At 31.5% G+C, this 22,393-nt stretch overlaps 3 protein-coding genes across 4 annotated transcripts; all 3 read left to right on the top strand.

Moving 5' to 3' along the window:
• Positions 1–879: 879 nt before the first annotated feature.
• LOC137833169 (protein NRT1/ PTR FAMILY 4.6-like) lies at positions 880–4,178 on the top strand. 2 transcript variants are annotated; one of them, XM_068641528.1, is made up of 6 exons: positions 880–973; positions 1,056–1,164; positions 1,555–1,772; positions 2,071–2,514; positions 2,767–2,894; positions 3,105–4,177. In XM_068641528.1, the coding sequence occupies exons 1-6, from the start codon at positions 971–973 to the stop codon at positions 3,967–3,969; spliced, it is 1,767 nt and encodes a 588-aa protein (XP_068497629.1). In that variant the 5' UTR covers positions 880–970; the 3' UTR covers positions 3,970–4,177. The 2 variants fall into 2 exon arrangements, with proteins under 2 accessions (XP_068497629.1, XP_068497628.1); XM_068641527.1 differs by lacking the exon at positions 880–973 and having other exon boundaries at positions 1,050–1,164; positions 3,105–4,178.
• A 1,280-nt stretch (positions 4,179–5,458) lies between these two features.
• LOC137832436 (oil body-associated protein 2C-like) lies at positions 5,459–6,795 on the top strand. Its single transcript, XM_068640600.1, has 4 exons — positions 5,459–5,803; positions 5,890–5,972; positions 6,055–6,169; positions 6,333–6,795. Exons 1-4 carry the CDS (start codon positions 5,521–5,523, stop codon positions 6,587–6,589), a joined length of 738 nt encoding a protein of 245 aa, XP_068496701.1. The 5' UTR covers positions 5,459–5,520; the 3' UTR covers positions 6,590–6,795.
• A 7,224-nt stretch (positions 6,796–14,019) lies between these two features.
• Positions 14,020–21,812, top strand: LOC137832435 (serine/threonine-protein kinase 12). Its single transcript, XM_068640599.1, has 12 exons — positions 14,020–14,731; positions 16,377–16,451; positions 16,579–16,674; positions 17,330–17,415; positions 17,502–17,622; positions 17,734–17,813; positions 19,020–19,082; positions 19,201–19,307; positions 19,474–19,559; positions 19,932–20,053; positions 20,996–21,107; positions 21,399–21,812. Exons 1-12 carry the CDS (start codon positions 14,417–14,419, stop codon positions 21,501–21,503), a joined length of 1,368 nt encoding a protein of 455 aa, XP_068496700.1. The 5' UTR covers positions 14,020–14,416; the 3' UTR covers positions 21,504–21,812.
• Positions 21,813–22,393: the final 581 nt, after the last annotated feature.

The following is a 22,393-nucleotide window of genomic DNA, read 5'->3' as shown; positions in this document are numbered from 1 at the left end:
GGGAAGAATTATGGGTGTGTAAGTAGTATGAGGCGTGTCTTACCTTGTGGAGTAAAAAAGAACATATTAGAAACTGGGTATATAACACTATATGCCAAAGAGACTGCAGATTGTTTGCATTACAAATTTTTAGAAACCATTTGAAAGAGATTGCCATAACATTATAAACTATGTTGTAGACCATGTCTGTTACTGTATTCATATATTATCACTCAAAATTATCTGATAATTATAATGTAATACACTTCCTATGTATGATCCGTTATCATATAGTTATTTAATAATAAAAAAAATCTCTCATTTATTGTGAACCAGTGTGTCCAGTTATGAGTTATAATTATTATTTACTACTGATAAGACATTATTGAGTATTCTTTGGATTTAACTACCTAGGACCCTTTTGATTATTTGTTGAGAGTTACTTACACTACAACCTAGAATTTTCCGCTTCTAAAATCGGTGAATGTTGTCTCCAAGGCATTTTGCTGTCAATCAAATACATCCAATTCTGTCTAAGTAAATCGGTTTATCAGTCATCCAATTCTCTATTATTCTCTTTAAACTAATTTGTCTTTTTGTTATCATATCACGAATCTATTTAAATTTGTGACAATACTTGTATTATGTATTAATTTGTTTACTATATTTTAAATTATAAATATTATGCCAAGAAAAGTAAGAATTACAACCGTGTAATTTTGAAACTATTAAAAAGAAGACAGTAATATGTGAAAATTTGGAGAACTGGTTATCCATTCTCTATAGTATCTTGCGTCGAGCATTGTAGGATTCACTTGTCTTTTTTTCATTTATCTTTTATACACTAAGAAACTTTTATTTTATTTTATTTGTATTAATAGAATTGAGTGTTTATATAAAGGGAGACTGATCTTCCCAACTACCATTGTATCTTCTTCTCCAGTTCTGCTCTTTCTTTGGAATCGGTCACTAAAAAGTTCTCTGCATAACCATGGTATCTATTTTTTCTCTGTTCTCGTACCACTGCCATTTCGGCTCTTTCGTTACATTTTTTTTCTTCATTTTTGATCATGCAGGAAAAGTTAGAAGTTGTTGATGTGGTTGATGAAAATAAAGAGGATTGGAAAGGAAGAAGGGCTCTTAAATTAGAATATGGGGGAATGAGTGCTGCTGTGCTCGTATTAGGTAATGAAAAGTGGTATTAACAACTCAGTAAGGCATAGATTATGTAGCTTTTTTTCTATGTACATTTTTTGTTGGTGCATGACAAGAAAGATGAACCGAAGTAAAGTTAAGGTGGATTATGTCATTACACCACTCAAGCAAGAAAAATGTTTACTTATGCTTTCTATATCAAAACTCTTGAAGTTGAGGGGTTATTAGTTTATTCATGGAAACTAATCCATGTACCCTTTTAGATTCCTAGAAAAGTAATAACAACGTTCTGATGATGATGACTTAAGTCACTTTTTGTTGTATAGATTACGGGATTTTGGGGTATGATCTCTTTGCAGACTTTTTTTGATGTGGCTAAGAAAGGCGCAGTGACATGAATTGATTTGAATTTGGGTGCAGTTATGATTGGTTTCGAGAATTTGGGAACATTTGCACTAGCAGTGAACTCGGTGCCCTACTTCAGTGGGATAATGCATTATAGTATACCAGATGCAGCAAACATGCTGACCAACTACATGGGAACTGGCTACATACTCGCTATTCCAGTGGCAATCCTTGCTGACACATGGATTGGCAGATACAGAACTGTTTTAATTTCTGGGGTCGTTGAGTTTCTGGTAATAACCTCCAATCCCTCCTAATTATATATTTTCAATTCAACATCTACCTACTTCTATTCACAACCACACTTCTTTCTCATTCACCAAACACAAACGTGCATAAGTTGTTTGTTGCTTTTTGAAATAATTATTTTAAAAAATTATCTACAATTATTTATGCAAACATAATATTTTATTGGTATACACTTGTCTCAAACGTTTACGAAAATATAAATCTAATTTTTACTGTTGTAGATAGGTTTGTAACTAAGAAATCTATAACTGTTGTTAATATGCATTTACGGTGAGGTTGTAGGGACTTGCACTGATTACAGCGCAAGCACACTATTCCAGCCTTAAGCCACCCTCTTGCAACGTTTATGATATAACCGCTCACTGCAAAACACCCAATGATGGCCAAGAAGCTCTTCTGTACATTGGCCTATACCTGTTGGCTTTTGGAAGTGCAGGAGCGAAAGCTTCCCTGCCATCACATGGTGCAGACCAGTTTGATGAAACGGATCCTGAAGAAGCAAGCAAAATGTCCACCTTCTTTAACACTCTCTTGTTGGCTGTTTGCATGGGTGGTGCAGTCAGCTTAACGTTCATCGTGTGGATACAAATCAACAAGGGCTGGGATTGGGGCTTTGGTATTGGCACCATAGCCATACTCTTGGGTATCATTATCTTTGCAGCTGGTTTGCCACTATACAGATTTCGTGTTGGTCAAGGAACAAATGATTTCGTTGAGATCATACAGGTATATAACATAATTCATGCTTCATACCACATTTTTTCATAAAATAGACTATAGTGCTTGTTAAAGAGACTGTTTCCCATCCAATTTTTATCACTATTGTCAGGTATTCTTTTTAAAGGGCTTTTAGGAAGTCCCCTGCAGTCGGTAAATAAGAGAAAAACGCATTGAATTTGAAATGATTTAAAAAATTTGAAGTGTAGGTATTGCATTGAACAAGCTGTTTGTTTTAATATCTGCTCATGCATTTTCCAGGTCTACGTTGCAGCAACCCTCAATAGAAATCTTCTTCTTCCTGAAGATCCAGCAGAACTATACGAGATTAACCAGGACAAGGAAGCTGCCGTGGAAATAGAGTTTCTACCTCATAGAGACTTTCTCAGGTTCAATTCCACTCGTGTCTAACATAATTGCATGCCACTTGGTCATAACCAATTACTCATAATAACTCAGTAGTAGTAAAGGTGATAGATTAGTTTAAAAGGTGTTACATTGATCTTTAGTACACATAAAGTGCACATCTGCTAAAATTTTATGGAATATCTCTCCAATTTCAATTTATTTGGTCCTAAGCTGAAGTTCCCTTTTCATAGGTTCTTAGACAGAGCAGCCATCCAAGTAAAGCATGATGTGGAATCCGAGAAACCACCAAGCCCATGGAAACTGTGTAGGGTAACCCAAGTAGAAAATGCCAAAATTGTTCTTAGCATGATCCCCATATTCTGCTGCACCATTATAATGACCCTTTGTCTAGCTCAGCTCCAAACCTTTTCAATCCAACAAGGCTACACCATGGACAACACTTTCACCAAGCATTTTCACATCCCACCTGCATCCCTCCCAATCATACCAATTTGTTTTCTAATCATCACTGTTCCTATCTATGACCGCATTTTTGTGCCTGTTATGCGCAAAGTCACTGGCATTCCTACTGGGGTTACTCACTTGCAGCGCATAGGAGTTGGTCTTGTACTCTCTTGCATTTCAATGGCTGTGGCTTCAATTGTGGAGGTGAAAAGGAAAAGAGTGGCCAGAGACAACAACATGCTCGATGCTGTGCCAATACTTATGCCACCATTGCCTATAAGCACCTTTTGGCTCTCTTTTCAGTACTTTATATTTGGCATAGCTGACATGTTTACTTATGTGGGGCTGCTTCAGTTTTTCTATTCAGAGGCACCAAAAGGGCTTAAGTCTACATCAACCTGCTTCCTTTGGAGCTCTATGGCACTTGGTTATTTTGCTAGTACCATAGTGGTAAAAAGTGTGAATGGAGCCACCAAACATATCACTAGGAGTGGAGGCTGGTTAGCTGGGAACAATATTAATAGAAACCATCTAAATTTGTTCTACCTGTTCCTTTCCATAGTGAGCCTGCTCAACTTCTTTATCTATTTGGTAGTTTCAACGAGGTACAAGTACAGGTCTCAAGGCCCTTCGGTCCCTGCTGCCAATTAAAAAAAGTAACTATGGGGAAGAAAAAAGAGGCTACAGCTGTAATACGGATTTTCTGATAAAAGAGAGAACTACTCGTTTCTTTTCTTCATATTCATAATCAATGTGTGATATGAAATTATTTCCCTTTGCCGTAGAAAAACTCTTCATAAAAATTCCAGTATATTTCAGTTTGCCATCAAATTTTAATCAACCTTAATGATCAATTTTCTTTATAACGTGATATCTTCTACACTTTTAGTTCCCAAATAAATTCCCTCTTTTATCTATACTTTGCATACTTTCGAGATAAAATATAGACGCAAAATATTGTGTGAAACTGTTATAAAATTTATGAATAAATATTGTTGTGAAATGCTTTGAAGAATTACGATCGATGTGGACACCTTAGTGCTACTTGTTTCTCAACATTCCTCCAAACTCCTCGAACTGTCCTATTTTACCAAAGTCTCAAACAGATGAAGTGAAGAGACTTGAGCGCTGGATTATGTAATACGTGAGGTTTTTCTATATCCTACTATCAAATCAAACTAAAAGGAAGAAAGTAGCTGAGAGTTTGTGAATTCAGACCATTTGTAAAAATTGCACCAGTAGTGAATCAAGTTTCGGGATGATATATAGCGAGGAAAGTGATACTTTCTCCTCCAACAAAAATTACTTACTTAATAACGTATATGTTCTCGAACGGATTTAGGACCTATAGAACAATTGTTCCTACTCTGGTCGGTTTAACATTCTTGATATTCTTTAATACGTTCGCGCTCTCTGTTGTGCTTCTCTTCTCTCAGTCGTCCTGCTCCTCAGGCGAGGGTGATACCTGCAGAAGGCACTCTAACACTCTCAAGTTAGTGGGGGTATCGGCCCTCAGTTGTCAGAGTACAGTATATTATGACGTACCTTTCTCCTTGAAATACGTGTTATTTATATTACCTTAATGGGTTTTTACTGTTGGATCAGGTCAAGGGAGTTGGTTTGCTCTTAGGGTTGTGTTAAAACACCTTTAACCGTGGATTAATCTCGCTAATCCAGTCAACCTTTGACTTGAATGTTATGGATCGGTCGGTCGTGTGCGACGCGGTCGCCTCTTTATCGTTTGGGTGACGGCATGGGCCGAGTGCTGACCGACTCACTGAGTCGTCCAACCTTACCAGTAGACTATATTTTAATTTTTTTAACTTAAAATACTTATATATATTATTATATTTTTAATATATTTAAATGAATTATAGAGTTCTTTTATTTTTTATAATGTCATACTATATTTTGTGATAGTAAATGGATTTGTTGACTTCTACTACCCTAAGAGCTCCAACTAGTTATTGCATAGTCTTACCATAAGGCAACAGAGTCTCTCCAAACTCAGCCACGTAATCATAGCTGCATGTCCACGTGGAACCAAAACCTCTACACTCAGCCACGTAGCCATCGCTGCATGTCCACGTGGAACCAAAGGCTCAATCCACGTTCTCCATCTCGGGCTTATATATACAGGTCACGATGGGAAGAGATTCCACACGATTTAGATAATAGATTGGGTTAAACTTGCAACAGTTAATGGCCTCCTCCGACAAGTCACCGGAACCGACGCCAGCGAAGGGTCCAGAGCCAACTCCGGGGAAGGCGATGGGGGTGGGGCAGCATATGATCGACAAGGGTGCAATGATGATACAGTCACTGGAACCCATAAAGCAGATATGTCACCACGCGTGTTCCTTCGCCATCTATAGCCATGACATGTCCCGCCAGATACAGACTCACCACTATTGCTCCAGACTCCACCAAAACTTCCTTCAATGCGCCGTCTACGATTCTGATGAATCCGATGCTCGTCTCCTCGGTCTTCTTCTTTTCTCTCTCTTTTTGCTTCAACTTTCACAAAACTCAATATCTGTTTTTTTAATGTTTTGGTTGTGTGTGTGATAGGTGTGGAGTATATTATTTCTGATGATATCTTTGAAACTATGCCTCCGGAGGAACAGAAACTTTGGCATTCTCATGCTTACGAGGTTTATTCTGAGCTTCTGCTTTGCTTGCATGCGTTTTTTCTTTGGAGTTGAGATTTTCTGAAGGATGATTTGGACGTTGCAGATCAAATCGGGTCTCTGGGTGAACCCCAGAGTTCCAGAGGTTATTGCGATGCCGGAGCTCGAAAACCTTGCCAAAACTTACGGCAAATTCTGGTGTACGTGGCAGGCTGACAGAGGTATGCATACACAGAAATAATTTGATTCTGTTTTGAGTTTTTTTTGTTACAGAGTGATGATTGTTTGAGAACAGACAAATTTATACTCTTATATTCAATAATTGAATTTATATTTTAATTATATGCATGGATTGTGAGATGTTGGTGAAAATGAGAAATGCAGGGGATAGACTTCCTATGGGTGCACCTGCACTGATGATGTCTCCACAGGCAGTGGGTCCTGGTGTGGTGAGGCCAGAACTGGTGGTTGAGAGGGATGCCAAGTACATTATTTCCTCAGAGAGCCTGAAAAGCTCAAGGTTGGAGATTCCTGAACCAGAGATGATCAACCCCTTGGCTGACTATTGGAAGCAGCATGGCAAAGGATTTGCCATTGATATTGAGGAGACTCGGATGAAGTTGAGGGCACCTTTTCCTTGACTCAATCAATATACCAACTCTTTCTCTGATTTTTTAGTTAATAAATCAGAATTATGCAATTTTACATTCAGGGAATAAGCAAATGTCTGAAGTGTTTGCTCCACCCAACTTTACATATATGTTAAGTGGGTTATATTTGAAGGTAATGACATAGGTTTTTGTTAAAGAGGAGAAATTATTATGTGGTATAACCATTTGCCTGCCAATTAATCTTCTCTATATTTACCTAGTTTATAATTATTTTACTTAATCTAACTCGTCCTAAATTATTAGATTAAGAAATAAAGTGTTTTTGGAATAATTCTCTCTTTATATTCTTACAATACAAATTAATGGATAGATCTCTTTGTAACATCCGGAATTTTGTCTCCTAAACTTTTAGGTTTACATTTTAGCTTATTCATCAATTGTTCAACAAGGAAAATTTCAAAAGTTTAGTAATTTGTAAGCCCTTCAAAAGAGATAATATTAATTTAAAATATTAATATTAATTTAAACCTTTTTTTCGCTTCTTCCGTCCTTTGAACTCGAACATCTTGTCCTATTCAAATTAAATTATCTTTCCAAATATTAACAACACTAACAAATTAAAACCACTCTAACAAATTAAAAACATATATTTAAGTGTCAGATCAATGTTAGCGAATGTCTTCAGTTTTATGTTGTTACATTTGTTTCACTGAAGATAAAAAAAGTACATAATTATATTTTTAACTCTTAAATTTGTGGATGAATACGTTTGTTTCATTGAAGATGAAAAATTTAATATCTAAAACTTAAAACATATAAATATACAGTTATTGAAATCAAATGCATATATTTTTTTGTTCTTTTTTTACTTTTTTAAAATGGTGATTACTAACACATTCATGATATTCAATTTAAATTCAGTAATGTTGGTTGTGACTCATTATGATTTTGGTTTTTTAATAGGTTTTATCAAAATAAGTATACTTACTATAGTATTGAACTTGTGGTTAATGATTTCTTTTCGAAAGCGAAAAAGAAGGTGAAATAAATTAGTTTTAGTTGAAATGTGTGATTTCATGCACTTATTTTCTTTTCTTATTTCCATTTTGTAGTAGTATTTTGTGTTTGAAGTTATTCAATTTTTGTAATTTGATTTTCTAACATATACTAAAGTATCAATCATTATATAATTTTATAAATATAACCAATTTAAAATATATGCTTCGTTTTACAATTTATTTTAATCTATTAATTTCTTTTTGACGTATTTGAAATAAAATTTTGATTCATTTGTTTCTTAAAATTCATGATATTTCATGATGGATAATTTAAAAATCTATGTTTCGTTTTACAATTTAATTTAATCTATTAATTTCTTTTTGCCGTATTTGAAATAGAATTTTGATTCATTTGTCTCTTAAAACTCATTATATTTTTTATGATGGATAAAAATGTTGTTGGAATCTCATTTTAACATAAGTACAGTTTATAACAAAAGATAACTACAATCTAATTTATAATATATCAGTATTGATTTTATGATAATAATTTAGATTTTAGTATACAAATGAGAATAATCTTTATTTTTATAAGTGAGAATAATCTTTATTTTATAAATTATTTTTTATAAGTGAAAATAATTTTTATCTTATAAATTGATTTTTTAAATGAAAATAATCTTTACCTTATAAATTATTAAGAATCACTTAAGTTAGATTTACAATGAAAATAATTTTATCTTAAAGTATCTTCATATTTTATAATTTAAAAATTATACATACAATATATCCATATCGTGTCAAAGTCGTGACGACAGTAGAAATTGAATAAATTTTTATAATTTATGATGAACTACTTAATTATTTGTCAATTCAATTCAAACATATGTAATATTAAGAATGGAAAAATTATTTCTTTAAATATGATTGAAAATGATCAAATATGATTGAATTAGTGTCTGTGTATCGATAGGAAAAAAATACTATAAATTGTAATAACGTTAATGGAATATATAACTTGCTTTATTCTATTAAATATTCAGAGAAATATTCCATTAATTTTATACAATTTTATAAAAGTATTACTGTCCTAAAGAAACCTTTACGTGAATTAATATAATGCCATGGATATTATCTAATGAGAATATGTGTTTGATTTCAATCTTGTAAGAAAGTTTAACAAATAATTGACAGTAAATAACAATAAAAATAATGAATTTGGTTTAATGGGTATTTTTATTGCATAGTTTTGGAGCCCAGCACCACAATAAGTTTAAAGATAAGAAATATAAGAGCTCATGCAGCGGGTGGAGGACCGTGATAAGGTCCTCAATAGAAAGATCCATCAGATGAACTCAAACGGCGAGGTGGCGGTGGAGAAGTCTCATAGCGTGGAGGACCGTGATAAGGTCCTGAAGACAAAGATCCATAAGATGAACCCATCAAACGGCGAGGTGGCGGTGGAGAAGTCTCATAACGAGGAGGACCATGATAAGGTCCTGAAGACAAAGTTTTGATGACAGATGAACTGAAACCATGATGAGGAGGTGGTGGTGGCGAAAGCTCGTAATGTGGAGGGCCACGATGGGGTCCGGAAGAAAAAGATCCGAAAAATACACCACGGTTGTTAGGAGGCCGCAACCCTTCGGAGACGGAGTTTTCTGCAGCAAGGGCAGAACCTAAAGCAATGACACACACAAGTGCCACTTTCAAAGCACTCTCACAAATGTTTCTCTTAGCCATCATCTTTCCTTCCTTTCAAACCTTAGACTCTGCTCCTTAAATAACTTCATAATTCATTAAATAGAACTGTTCACAATCAATTCTCATCAATTTATATTTAATTTTATCTCTTCATATGTTGAATGTCAATTAAACTTTTTGAAACTGTTAGTCAATTTTTTTTAAAAAAATATTATTGATAATAACTATATATGTTGGCTCATATTAACAATTATGATAAAATTAAAAAAATAATATATGCATAAAATATCTTTGCTATTGTTCAATCACAATTAAACAATTGTTCAAATGTATGAATTATAATATATTTAGTATATTAATTTAAAATCTAGATAAACTTTTATAACTAATTAGATACTAATTTATAAATTATTTATTAATAATAAAATTTAATTTATATATCAATAATTTATTTAGTTATTATAATAATATTTAATTTAGTCAATATAGTAACTATTTTTTTATCTTTAAAATTTGTTTTTATTATGTAAATATAATAAAGATGAACAATTGAATTCCAATAATCTAATCAGATTAATTCTCCTTTGCATAGCAATAATAAAATTCTATGATATTGATGCACATCATTACCATCATTATGTATTTACCTGTTTTGGATGTTATCTTATTGGACTTTTAGTTTTAGAAGTTTTGACCTCTCGGAGATTTGAACTAATTCATTATCTTTGCTTAATAATTTTTTCTTATTCATCTTTTCAGCCTATAACTTAGAAACTAAATTAGCTTGTTTTAATAATTTAGTTTATGGTTCATCACTTCACTACAAGAAAATCATGAAATAGAAACCAATTTTAGAGATAAAAAATAATTAGTTGCTATAGTGACTAAATTAGAGACCATTTTAGGAACTAAATAAATTTTTGATTTCTAAATTAGTTTATATTATTGTTAAATTGATATCTAATTAACAACTAAGATTTTTGTTACCAAATTTAGAATCTAAATAATTGGTAGTTAAAACCTGAGTAGCTAATTAAATATCAATTTATAAACTATTTCACAATAATAGAAACTAATTTAGAAATCATTTTTTTTTTAATTTCTAAAATTGTATCTAATTTAATTACCATTACAACTAATTATATTGGTCTCTAAAAATTGTAACTTTGTTTTGATTTTAGTTTACACTAAAAATTACTTGATATTAATAATTATCCTTTAATGGTAAGACTGGAAAGAGTGTCCCAACCCTACACTTTCATTTTCTTTCATTCTTCTCAACTTACACTTTCTCTCTCTATTTCTCTCTCTTCTCTCTTTATTTTCTCTTTAATAACTCATCTATTTCAAAATCTAATCACACTATGCTATAATTTAGGAGTTAAAATACATTTCTACCTTATCAGATTTATAAATAGATTAAGTTTATTTTTTATTCTAAATATATCTTATTATCTATTTTTCTCTATGATTTAATCATTAATCTTGACGGGAATAGTCGAGAAAAGTGTTCCTCTTAACTTATTTTTACCATATAGTAAAATTTGGTAATATTTGGATAACTTGCTATAGGTTCCGAAATTTTGAAGTGATTCCCCTGAGGTAGAATTTCCATTAATGGATTTTTAGGTAAGGAAAACTAAGTTTAACTTTCAATAGTACCTTAAGCTAAAAGATCTGAATGTGAAGGGGACGATGGTTCCAAGTTTCAATTTCTGTTGCGGAGATGTTAGTTGATAAAATTGTTTGATTTTATGTTGTGTGAATATGTATAAATATTATATTTTGATAGTTTGAAAGTTAAATATTATTTTTTTATGTCAGAAAAGTTCTTGAATGGTATGAATTCTTAAATGTTATGTGATTGAATGATACATATTATATATGAATGATGAATTTGGTAATGAAATTTTATATGATAACATTTAAATAAATGTTTATAAATGATTAGTTTGATTGTTTTTTTTTTTATGAATTGGATATTTTATGAAATTTCTTTTCATTAGCTTACTCTTAATTTTCTTGTTGTATTTGAACTACGATTATTTTTGTACTACGTACACGAACAGATGATCATACATGTGTCAGAGGGTTTGGAGGACTTTGGGATAATTATGAATCTTATATTTCTTTATTTATTTTTCAATTATCTTTCTTAAATTTATTTAGTGGGGTTCTTTCTAACTTCGTTTCATTAATTTATTTATGTTTACTTCATTTAGTTTATTTATAATTATGTATAGATTGCAACGGATCTTGAGGAGGCGCGATAAAGATGTTTTTGTCCGTGCTATTGAGGTCAATGATGAGAGGGTTAGAGTTGGGAGGAAGAGGAGAGAGAAAAGGGTTCATAATTTTCAAAAATTGGATTGAGCATGAGAATGAAACTCTCATGGAGGAGAATGAAGGGAGAAAACAAAAGAGTGAAATACATCCTAAATTATACATAGATACATATATTCATAATCAATTTACCCGTCACATCATTATTAATTTAATGTTGTTTGAGTCAATTTAACATAAAATATTAAATTATTTATTATTAATATTAAATGAGTTTTATGATTATAAATAAAAATAAAAATCTAATATGACTTTTTAGTTTAAACTTGGGACATCCAACATAAAAACAAATTGACTAAACTTTTAAAAGTGTCGTAACTACTATAACTTAATAATATAATTTACAAATTTAGTATTACTTTATTAACTTTTGGTGGTTCAATAATAAATGTTTTAAAACGTTTTTAATGCGATAAAGTAATTATTATATACGCACTTGGTGTTTGAATATGCGTTAATTTTTTATTTTTTTGACAAACAAACATGTATAATTGAAACATGAGAGCATGAGGAAGTTGAACATAAAAAGTTATTAATTTATAAAATATTATTCATAATTTCCGTTATATCGGAAAAGAAGCAAGACATTGACTAGAAGGGTTTGTTGTGTTTTTGATCCATTTTTGTAGAATCGCAATTGCAAAGGCAATATCCATTAAGACACAGCGTAGGGCAACTTGGGCGATGCTGACAATATCTACCACAATCTTTGTTCGCTTTGCATTGACCTCCATTTACAGCAAAAGCTTGCTGCATAAAACCTGAAAGTAAAATAATAATAACAAATTCATATGTTCCAAGTATTTATATATATTGATTGGCAGAAAAGAAGTGGGGAAATACCAGAGGCAACCAGAAACAGGAACATAAAGAGTGCCAATTGATGAACTGAAGCTTTCGCCATTCTATCTTCAGGATTTTTGCTGCAAGGAATATGCTCTATGATAAGAACTTTTCTCTTTCGACTGCGATTCAAATGCTGTCACATGCAACATATTTATAATGCCTTATTAATAATTTTTAATCGTTTTGTTTTATATAAATTTTTTATAATTCTACCTTTATTTAATATATCTCATTTTATTAATACAATAAAGTATTTTGTTATTTTATATGAATCATTTAAAAATAAATTTTTAATTTTGTGAGACAATTTTTTATATATAAAATAATTTTTAATTTTTTTAATTTATTATTTTAAGCATAAAAAACATACACTTATTCTCATTCAATTTCACATCAAATCTTACATATTAAATAAATGAACATTTATTTTCAATTATTTTTTCGACTCTATTTCAAGTAACTATATTATTTGATAAAATTATCATTCTTTTCTATCTATCATCAAGTAATCCTTACTTTAATGTGAATTTCATCATATTTTAATTTTAAAATTATTAAGAATAGAAAAGAAAAAACTTATAGAAAAAAGTAACTCAAATTAAAAAATAAATTAATTAATCAAATCATATTTTTTTTACATGTTATCTTTTTAATTTCGATGTTATGTGTCTTGTTTCCGATTGTATTTATAATATTTATAATGTACTTATTAAAATATGCTTTAATGTCTAATTGACTCTCTAAAAATAATTCAGTTTTTTCAATTTGTTATAAGTGGGTTCAGACAGTTCAGGTCTTAAATTCAGGGTCATTTATTATTTGGTATAAATATTTATTATTTGGTCACAGTTAGGCTATTTTTCATGGAATAATTATTACATATTTATTTTCACGATTTCTTTTCATATCTTTTATAAAAATTCATATTTTAGTAATATTTTGTTCACTTATTAAGAACTTATTTTTATCAAAATAAAAATAATTGATAATAAAAATTATTAGTGTTTTTTTTACTAAATAATTAGTAATTAAAATTTTGATAATTAATTAAATATTAATTTAAAAACTATTTAACAATAATATAAACTAATTTAAAAATAAATAAAAAAAAGTTTATTTTTTAAGATTTTTAATTTAGTTACTATAATAATTAATTATTTTTTATTTTTAAAAATAGTTTTTATATCATAATTTTTTTATTATATTATTAAAAATGATATTTTATAATTAATATAAAACTATATTGATTAACTTTTATTATTTTAATTGAAAATATATGAAATAACAAAATTCTCATCATAATTTTTTATAATTTTCATGTCATCATCTACAATGTCTTGTTTTGCTGTAATATATTATTAATATTGATGATTGATGGTTTATTCTTTTAATGCTCAGAGGTTGCTAACGATCGAAAATAATCAGCAGTATAGAGAAAATAGATATGCAATCAATTTCCTTATTTTTCTATTTTTGTATTTTTTGGTAATCTAACTTTTAAAAAGGAGTACCCAAATTTCAACGACCCTGCGGGTGAAAAGAAAAAAAGAAACATGTATCATAGACTATGCGTGTAGCACAAAAGTAACGGTCAAGATTTTCTGAAATATCTAAAGTCGTCAATTGGTTCCGCCGCCAGAGGCACACGTTAGTCAGATATCTCTCACTCACTCTTCTGTGCCGTGTTGGACGATACGCTGGCATTTCAGAATACGCGTGACGCGCTTAGCACAACGCGTAGAATCCACTGCATACTCGGAAGGCCGAATTCAAACATTCCACGTAGGACTGCGCTGACAAAAGTAAATCATCATCGATCGCAAGAGGCTCGGTCGGACGGGTAAAATTTTCAAAAAGCAAAGCGAAAAGAGCTTCACCCAGTTTTCGTCCCTTTGAATTTTCCACCCCGAAACTTCAAGATCACATCTTTCTCGATCTGAACTTTCTGGGTTGCTTTGTTTTCGCCATGGAATCGAAAAACCCTGCGAGGTTTACGCTGGGGAAGCAGTCATCCCTTGCCCCAGAACGCCATAACGAAGGAGCAGAGCCTCAAAACGATGGAGACGCTGTTGATCAGGGTGTGAGGTTGATGTATTCGGCGTTTGAAGGTGATGTGGATGGTATTCGCGAGGTGTTGGAGTCTGGTGTGAATGTGAATTACAAGGATATTGATAATCGCACTGCTCTTCATGTCGCATCGTGTGAGGGCTACACTGTTGTCGCTGATTTGTTGCTCCAAAAAGGAGCTGAAGTTGACGCTGAAGATCGGTGGGGGAGCACGGTAACTTTACTTTTTTCTTTTTAATTCTTGATTTGGTTTAGTGTCAAAAGTGATTGTGCTTTGATGTTTGACAATGGCATGGTTTGGCTTTTAGTCTGACAAGGACAATAGGATTTGCCATAGATTTCGTACAGAAGATGCCTAAGGTTTGGCTTAAGCGATCAGGGTTGTTGTATCTGGATTTAGTGTTGTTTGACTAGTCAAATGATATATCGTTTAGGGTGGATTCGTTCTGTATGCCTAAAAAAACGGATTGCATGTAGTGGATTGTAGAATAAGTTAGAGGCAGTTTTTGTTAACATGATTGTTGTTGCAATTTGCCCGGGCGCTTGATTAATTGTTTAGGCGTGAATTTCTTGGAGCAAGTTTAAGATACGTTCTTCTCTTACCAAGATGAGATTGATGCCTTGATCTTACATTCGGTTGTGATCACCATTTATTCTGAAGGTTACTAGAATCTTACTATTCAGGCTTCAAGATTTAAATCCTACTCGCAACAATTTGACTACATGTTGACTCGTTTCATAAGATGAATCACAAATGATTTTTAATCTCATAATTCACGAATGAATCAATGCCATTTTTTCATGTTAATAACAGAGTTCAACCAGTTTGTTAATTGAAAAAGAATTGAAGAAATATTTTTGAACTTATCCATTTGATTATTTTGCTATTTTATTTATCAATCTTAGTCAATGCATGCACTCTATTTGACTATTTCAACGCTTAGTTTCCATTCTTACAAAGTGAAGGTATCACAAACTCTGATATACTAATAATTTTGTTTTATGAGACTTATGGTTAAGTTGTTTTATCTATTTTTAGTTTAAAATTATTAGACTGAACACTATAAATAATTTATATGATGCATTTGAAGTTATTTTTCATTGGCTTTGAATCTTGTGATGCAAAGAAAATTATGATTCACAATTCAAAAAATTAGCTTGGTGATGATTAAATGTCAATTTGATACCAAACTTAAAGTGGAGCAGATGGTGCGCACTAGCATGCATCTGTTTGGCAGTGTTTTTGAAAGAAGATACTTCTGCTGCACGTTGACTTATCACTTGCCTGCTTGAAAAATTAGTATGATGGGAGTAAATCTCAAGAAGATAAAAGCAATTCGATACTTTGAAAATAGGATCGGTCTTGTGCTGCAGACTATATTAGGTTTCTAGTTACATTCTGCTTGAAGTGTTGAGCTATTACTCGTGATTGTGCTTATCCTTAATTTAACTCCAAATGAAGTGATAAATAGATTCAACTGTATTGTGTTTTTCTTCTAACCTTTTTTAGTAATCTGTTCTTATGTTCCTTCTTTCCTCTCTATTAAAGAATACAGACAGAATTATCTCATTATTTGGTTAAAGTAAGAAGGGGTGCTCATATGTATAGAGTTTACCAAAATGATAAAAGAAAAGATACAATTGTATCATAAAAGGATAAAAAAGGGATTGTATCGTAAAAATATAATGAAAAGAGTACCAGCCTATCTATAATAGTTAACTAATTATCTTTAATACTCTTCTCTGTATTCTGTAATTACTGTTCCTGGGTCTTTTATATGGGCTTCCTTTTGAAAATAAAATACTCTCTTAGATATGTAATCATGGGTCTGATAATTAGTTTTGCATCTCTTAAACAGCCACTTGCAGATGCTATTTTTTATAAAAAAAATGATGTGATCAAACTATTGGAGAAGCATGGAGCAAAGCCACTGGTATGTGTGTATTTAGGATTGTAAATTATGAAGCTGTTGTATTTATTTGTTTTTACATATCAGATTTAGCTTTTATATTCTGCTTCTGGCTGTGATGTGAATACATGTTGTGATTATACTGTTTCAGATGGCCCCTATGCATGTTAATCATGCACGTGAAGTCCCAGAGTATGAAATCAATCCTAAAGAGCTCGATTTTACCAGCAGTGTGGAGATAACGAAGGTAAAAGCTTTTTTATTATTATTATTTACTGTCAATTAGGTCATTAATTCATAATAAATTCTATAATGACATTGGTGTGTTTGGATGTAGAATTTGAGACACTTCAATTTTTAAGTGAATTTAAAATATCATACATCAAAGTGACCTGTTTGGATATCAAATCCAAAGATTTTTAAGATAATGGGAATTTTTATAAGGAGTTCTTCTTCAAGTAAATCCCAAAAAGAGGGAGTTTCAAATAAATTCTAAAAGAAGGAATTTTAAATAGCACAATATGAAATTTGAATATGATGGAAACTAAAATACTTAATCAAACCAAAGAGTTTGAAATATTCAAACAGAGTATTTTAAAAAATGAAGGAAATTTTATAGAAGTAATTAAATTCCTGTGCCACCTTATTATCCTTCATTAGATTTACAACATTAGTTGATGATTTTGCAAGTTCTATTAAATAGCTATGATTGTATAGTATTGAAACCAGCCAATTCCTTTTTCTCAAGGAATTTGACTACTATTGAATATGTAGACCCAGCTCGCAGATTCACTTAAATTTTTCGTGTTTGTGTGTACATAATTACTTAATTGCGTGAATAATATTCAATTTCATTGCTTCTAAATGACTTTTGTTTCTGCTAATCTTTCCTGAATTTGCAGGGGACTTTCTGTAGTGCATTGTGGCGTGGAACAGAGGTTGCAGTAAAAAAGCTTGGGGAGGAGGTACTTAGTGACGAGGAGAAAGTGTGAGTTGCTCTCACAAACCTTGTGCACAAATTGTTACATTTTGTTGCATAATTTCATGATAATTAATTTACTTGGTCTTGCTCAGGAAGGCTTTCAGAGATGAGCTTGCTCTGTTCCAGAAGATCCGGCATCCAAATGTCATCCAATTTCTGGGTGCTGTGACTCAGAGCAGTCCAATGATGATTGTGACAGAATATCTTCCCAAGGTTTTTTGTCCCACAACTCTATGGAACATGATTTCTTGGAAAGTTTGTTGAAGTTTAACAGTAATGTGACAAAATGTTGCTTTCTTGATCTCATTTCACCATGTCGTGCAGGGAGATCTTTGCGATTTCTTGAAAAGAAAGGGAGCTTTGAAACCATCAACAGCTGTGAGATATGCACTTGATATTGCTAGGTATTTGACGACACTCATGCATTGATTTTATCTGGGTTCTACTGTTTGTAGCATCTAGTCTCACAATCAGCTTTCTTTCCCTCGCTCTACCAAGGGGTTATTTTAAAATTGTGATTTTATTTTGATTGGTGCTTGTGAGTTTTATTAGTTATGTAGAAGATCAGCAGAAACTATAGGATATTTTTCATTATAAAATTTTCATCAATATTTTATACGTACAGATCTAGTTATCCCCTGTTTTCCTTGTTGTATATGTTTGCATGAAAACTGACTTTGGTGAAATATTTAATTTTAAATTATGTTAGAAACGTATGTAATTTTTAGTATGTATTATAGTGGATTGGTTGTTTTTAGCTACTATTTTTCGGTTAATCACCCGTTTTAAATTTCTAGAGCACTATGTCGTTCATTTTTTGCCACACTTTACATAGTTGATCTCAAGCCTTCATAAAAGAGGAAGATCGTGTTTGGAAATTGCGGAAAACTTTGAACCCTTTATGGCACATATTAGATGATAAATATGATAAGATTGAGTTAGAAAGTCCACCTTTTAATAGATTCCTTGCCCTAGTAGCTAGCATTTTCAATATAAGGGAAATGGAGAAGAATTTGTCTGAGAATTTAGAAAGTAACAAACTCAAGATAAAATCAACTAAGGGTGTATGATTTTTGTCATATAAGAAGTAAATAAATGAATATATGGATTACCATTGAAGTCTATGCTTAATTGGGTTATGTAATGATCTGATCTTTTGTTCAGTAACATAACTGCATCAATATAGATAGAGAGAAAAATCGAATAGGATCTAAGTGGCTAAATGGTTTTGGCTCACAAATTCTCAGTCCTTTCTATATGACCCACAAAGAAAAAGTTATTAATTTGATGAAAAGGTATTCAATTTATTTTTGAAAGATACCTCCGTCATTGATACATAATTCTCTCAACTGAGCAGTTTTGCTATATAAACTTTCACTGGTTACATGTCATTCATGGAATTTTGTTTTAGGAGTTTTATGACTAACATTTCTCATGGATTCATTCTTGCTGGAGAAAAGTCCGTGGATGTTAAACACAAGAAAATCCATTTAATGTAAATTATATTTAGCTGAGACATTTGTTGGGTTCTGATAATGATCTGCTCCTTTTTTTCTGTCTTTTGGTCTATTAAGTGTACTCAATACCACTTTTTATTTGAAATTATGCAGGGGAGTGGGCTATTTGCATGAAAATAAGCCATCACCTATTATTCACCGTGATCTTGAACCTTCGTAAGTTTTTTTTCCCCAACTGTATATTCTTTTATGTGAAGTCCGTGTGTGTCTGGTTTAATTGTCTGATACAATCTACACTTTTTTTTATCAATGTTGCTTATGAGTAAGCTAACAGTAATATATTGCGGGATGATTCTGGGCACCTAAAAGTTGCAGACTTTGGAGTTAGCAAGTTGCTGGCAGTTAAAGATGACAGGCCTCTAACTTGCCAAGAAACTTCCTGTGGGTGCTGCTTTTCTTCAGAACTGTCATTAATGCACACTTGAAATATCTGAAATGCTGTATTCTCTTATTCATGGGGCACTTGAAAATACTTTCATTATTGTGACATTTCCATGTCCTGTTCATTTTCTGAAACTCTGAATTTTTTATTTACTTTTGCTCATAGGCCGGTATGTGGCTCCAGAAGTTTTCAAACAAGAAGAATATGACACCAAAGTGGATGTATTTTCATTTGCACTAATTCTACAAGAGGTAACTATTTTTGTTCCTTCATCTACGCTAATAAAAGCTACACATTATAAAATATTTATGGCAATTGTTATTGTTGCTTTGGTCCATCTATTTTGTTGTATCCATATACTGTATGAGACCTTTCCTGACTACCAGTTGAATTGGCCTACATTGTTTTTCCTTGAAAATCAACTATGTAGAATTTTAATAACCTTTTAACTTGGTTATTTACTTCTCTTTCCCTTCAAAACCCAATCTCTCCAACAATATGATTAGCATGTTTTTCTGCTATCGAGTTTCTACTAATATTTATTGGTTTGATGGAATTATTGTAGCTTTGTGTGAATGTTAAGCTGGAGTCACTATTGATGCTTCTTATGTGTTATGTTTTAGATGATTGAAGGCTGCCCTCCTTTTTCTGCAAAGCAAAAAGATGAAGTTCCTAAGGTGTATGCTGCCAAAGAGCGTCCACCTTTTCGAGCTCCAGCCAAGCGTTACTCCTGTGGAATTAGAGAGTAAGTCATCTATGTTTCTTGGATTATTTTTTCAATGTCCAGTGATTTCATTTTCCTGAGAAAATCTAAAGGATGTTAACCTATTTCCTGATCTTAACATGCATCATACAATCTTTTTGTTAATAAGCTTTCTAGCTAGCTATACATTATTATGCCAATGTTTGGTAAAAAATAATTGAAAAGTTAATTGACGGTTCAGAAGTAAATCTCTTTCTGAAAGTTGGAATTTATCTGTTAGCTAGATCATTGAAGCAAAAACATTTGACTAAAGTTAGCTATTGAACTATTTATCATTTTAAAATCACATAAAAAAGAACATGGGTAAATGTATTTTTTATGTAAATTCTAGTTTTTAAAGCAACATTTTATTTTTAGGTAATTATAGTTTTAAATTTTTAGTTAATTTAAAATTCTTATAATTTTATTTGAAATCTAAAACGTTTTATTGAAATATCAAAATAATAGTGTAATATTAAAATAGAATTTTTATTAAGTAAGCAGTAAATAAAGAGTTTCATTAAATACTGAGGATAAAAATGGAATAATAGCAAGTTATAAGCTCAAATGTGACTTCTAAGTAAGAAAATGACAACAACAACTTTATCTGGTTACAACTTGTGGGATAAAGTAGCAAGGATTACATGTTTTTTAATAATTTCATTCAGTATCTTTCTTGGTTTCCTTCTACCTTTTTTTATGGGGCTAAAAACCGTGTAATCTACTCTTTTCACCGAATGTGGTCACTATGCTATTGCATGCATCACTCATATTACTATTTTGCTTGTTTTGTGTTATGTTTTGTCCCTCCTCTTGTGTGAGCATGAACCTATAAACAGTACTTCTGATTGAACATAATATTTGCCAATTCTCTCTCATTTGATAATGATTCATTACACTGTTTAATTCTGCTGATGTCTAATGAATAATGATATATGCTTATAGACTGATTGAGGAGTGCTGGAATGAGAATCCAGCCCAGAGGCCAACATTTAGGCAGATTATAACAAGGCTGGAGTTCATCTACAACACAATTGGTCAAAAAAGACGTTGGAAGGTTATCCTCTCTCTTACATAACATTCCCCTCTCCCCTGCATAAGATATTTACGCTTGCATCTGCTTGTTCAAAACTGTGTACAATGGACTAGTTGAGGTCATTATTTGTCATCATATAGTTGAGTGATTTTGGTATTTTAATGGAGGGTACCATCCATAATTTATCAACTAAGTTTACTGTTGGTTGTATGCCAATATAAGCAATTGGCAACTCACACTTATTTGAACAGCTTTGAGTGATTACAGAACATGTGGAGGATTTGTAACATTGACACTGTTCGTAACATGCAGGTTAGGCCATTGAAATGCTTCCAAAATCTGGAAGCCTTGTTGAAGAGACATGATTCAAATGGAAGTAGTCGTGGTTCATCTCGCTCTAAATCCAGTAGAATATAAAGGAGAACAATGGTCTTGTCTTAAAGATGAAGAAAAACAAGCAAATTTGATTTCTTGAGTTGGGGCTCTGCGACTCTTTCACGTGTGTATTTTTCAAGATTCTTCATGCTTCTCCATTATTTCTTTCCAATTACATTATATATAGAATTGTATGTAACATTCTAGGAACTTGCTCCTTCTCATGTACATTATGTATTGTGTATTATGTACCCAGACATTTTTGTTATGTAATTTTTGGTTCTCACTGCAGAACCAAACACACAATAAGATGATAAATAAATACTACTGTTGTTTTTGTCATATAAAAAATAAGTTATAGGATTAAAAAACATTTATTTATTTTTATTTAGAAAAAACAAAAGAAGCAATACATTACGTGAGTAAGTGATCATGGAGAAAAATAGTAACACTTGGGTTTTTTGTTAAAATATTTTTTTGTAAGCACTTTTAGAAAAAAAAAAGATATTTTTTTTTGTAAATTAAAATTAGTCTATAAATAACTTAGTCTGTAAATAATTTTTTTTCAAAATCAAAATTTTAATATATGTGTAATGTTGTTTTAATATATAGCGAAATTGATTTTGTAGATTTTTTAGTTAAAAATGTAGAAATGGAAATTTACCTTAACAAATTCCAAATGCAACACAAGAAAATAACAGCCATGGTGTTGTTGTTATAGCAGCACTGCCCCCGTTTATTTTCTTTAATATATATAAGAAACATTTTGGTGGTGCAAATAGAAACACCTGACATAATTCATTTACAAGAGTAAATGGGTCATATTTTTGGGGTTCAATTTTAAGAGAGGCATTAGGTTTAGGACTGTTTCTCTCCTGATAATCCACAATATAGACCAAAAATACCATTTTGTCCTTTAAAAAATAAATTAT

The sequence above is a fragment of the Phaseolus vulgaris genome, chromosome 6, assembly GCF_000499845.2.
Source record: "Phaseolus vulgaris cultivar G19833 chromosome 6, P. vulgaris v2.0, whole genome shotgun sequence".
In the NCBI taxonomy this organism is placed as follows: domain Eukaryota; kingdom Viridiplantae; phylum Streptophyta; class Magnoliopsida; order Fabales; family Fabaceae; genus Phaseolus; species Phaseolus vulgaris.
Note: the sequence above shows the minus strand (reverse complement) of the source record. Positions and strands in the feature narration are given on the sequence as shown.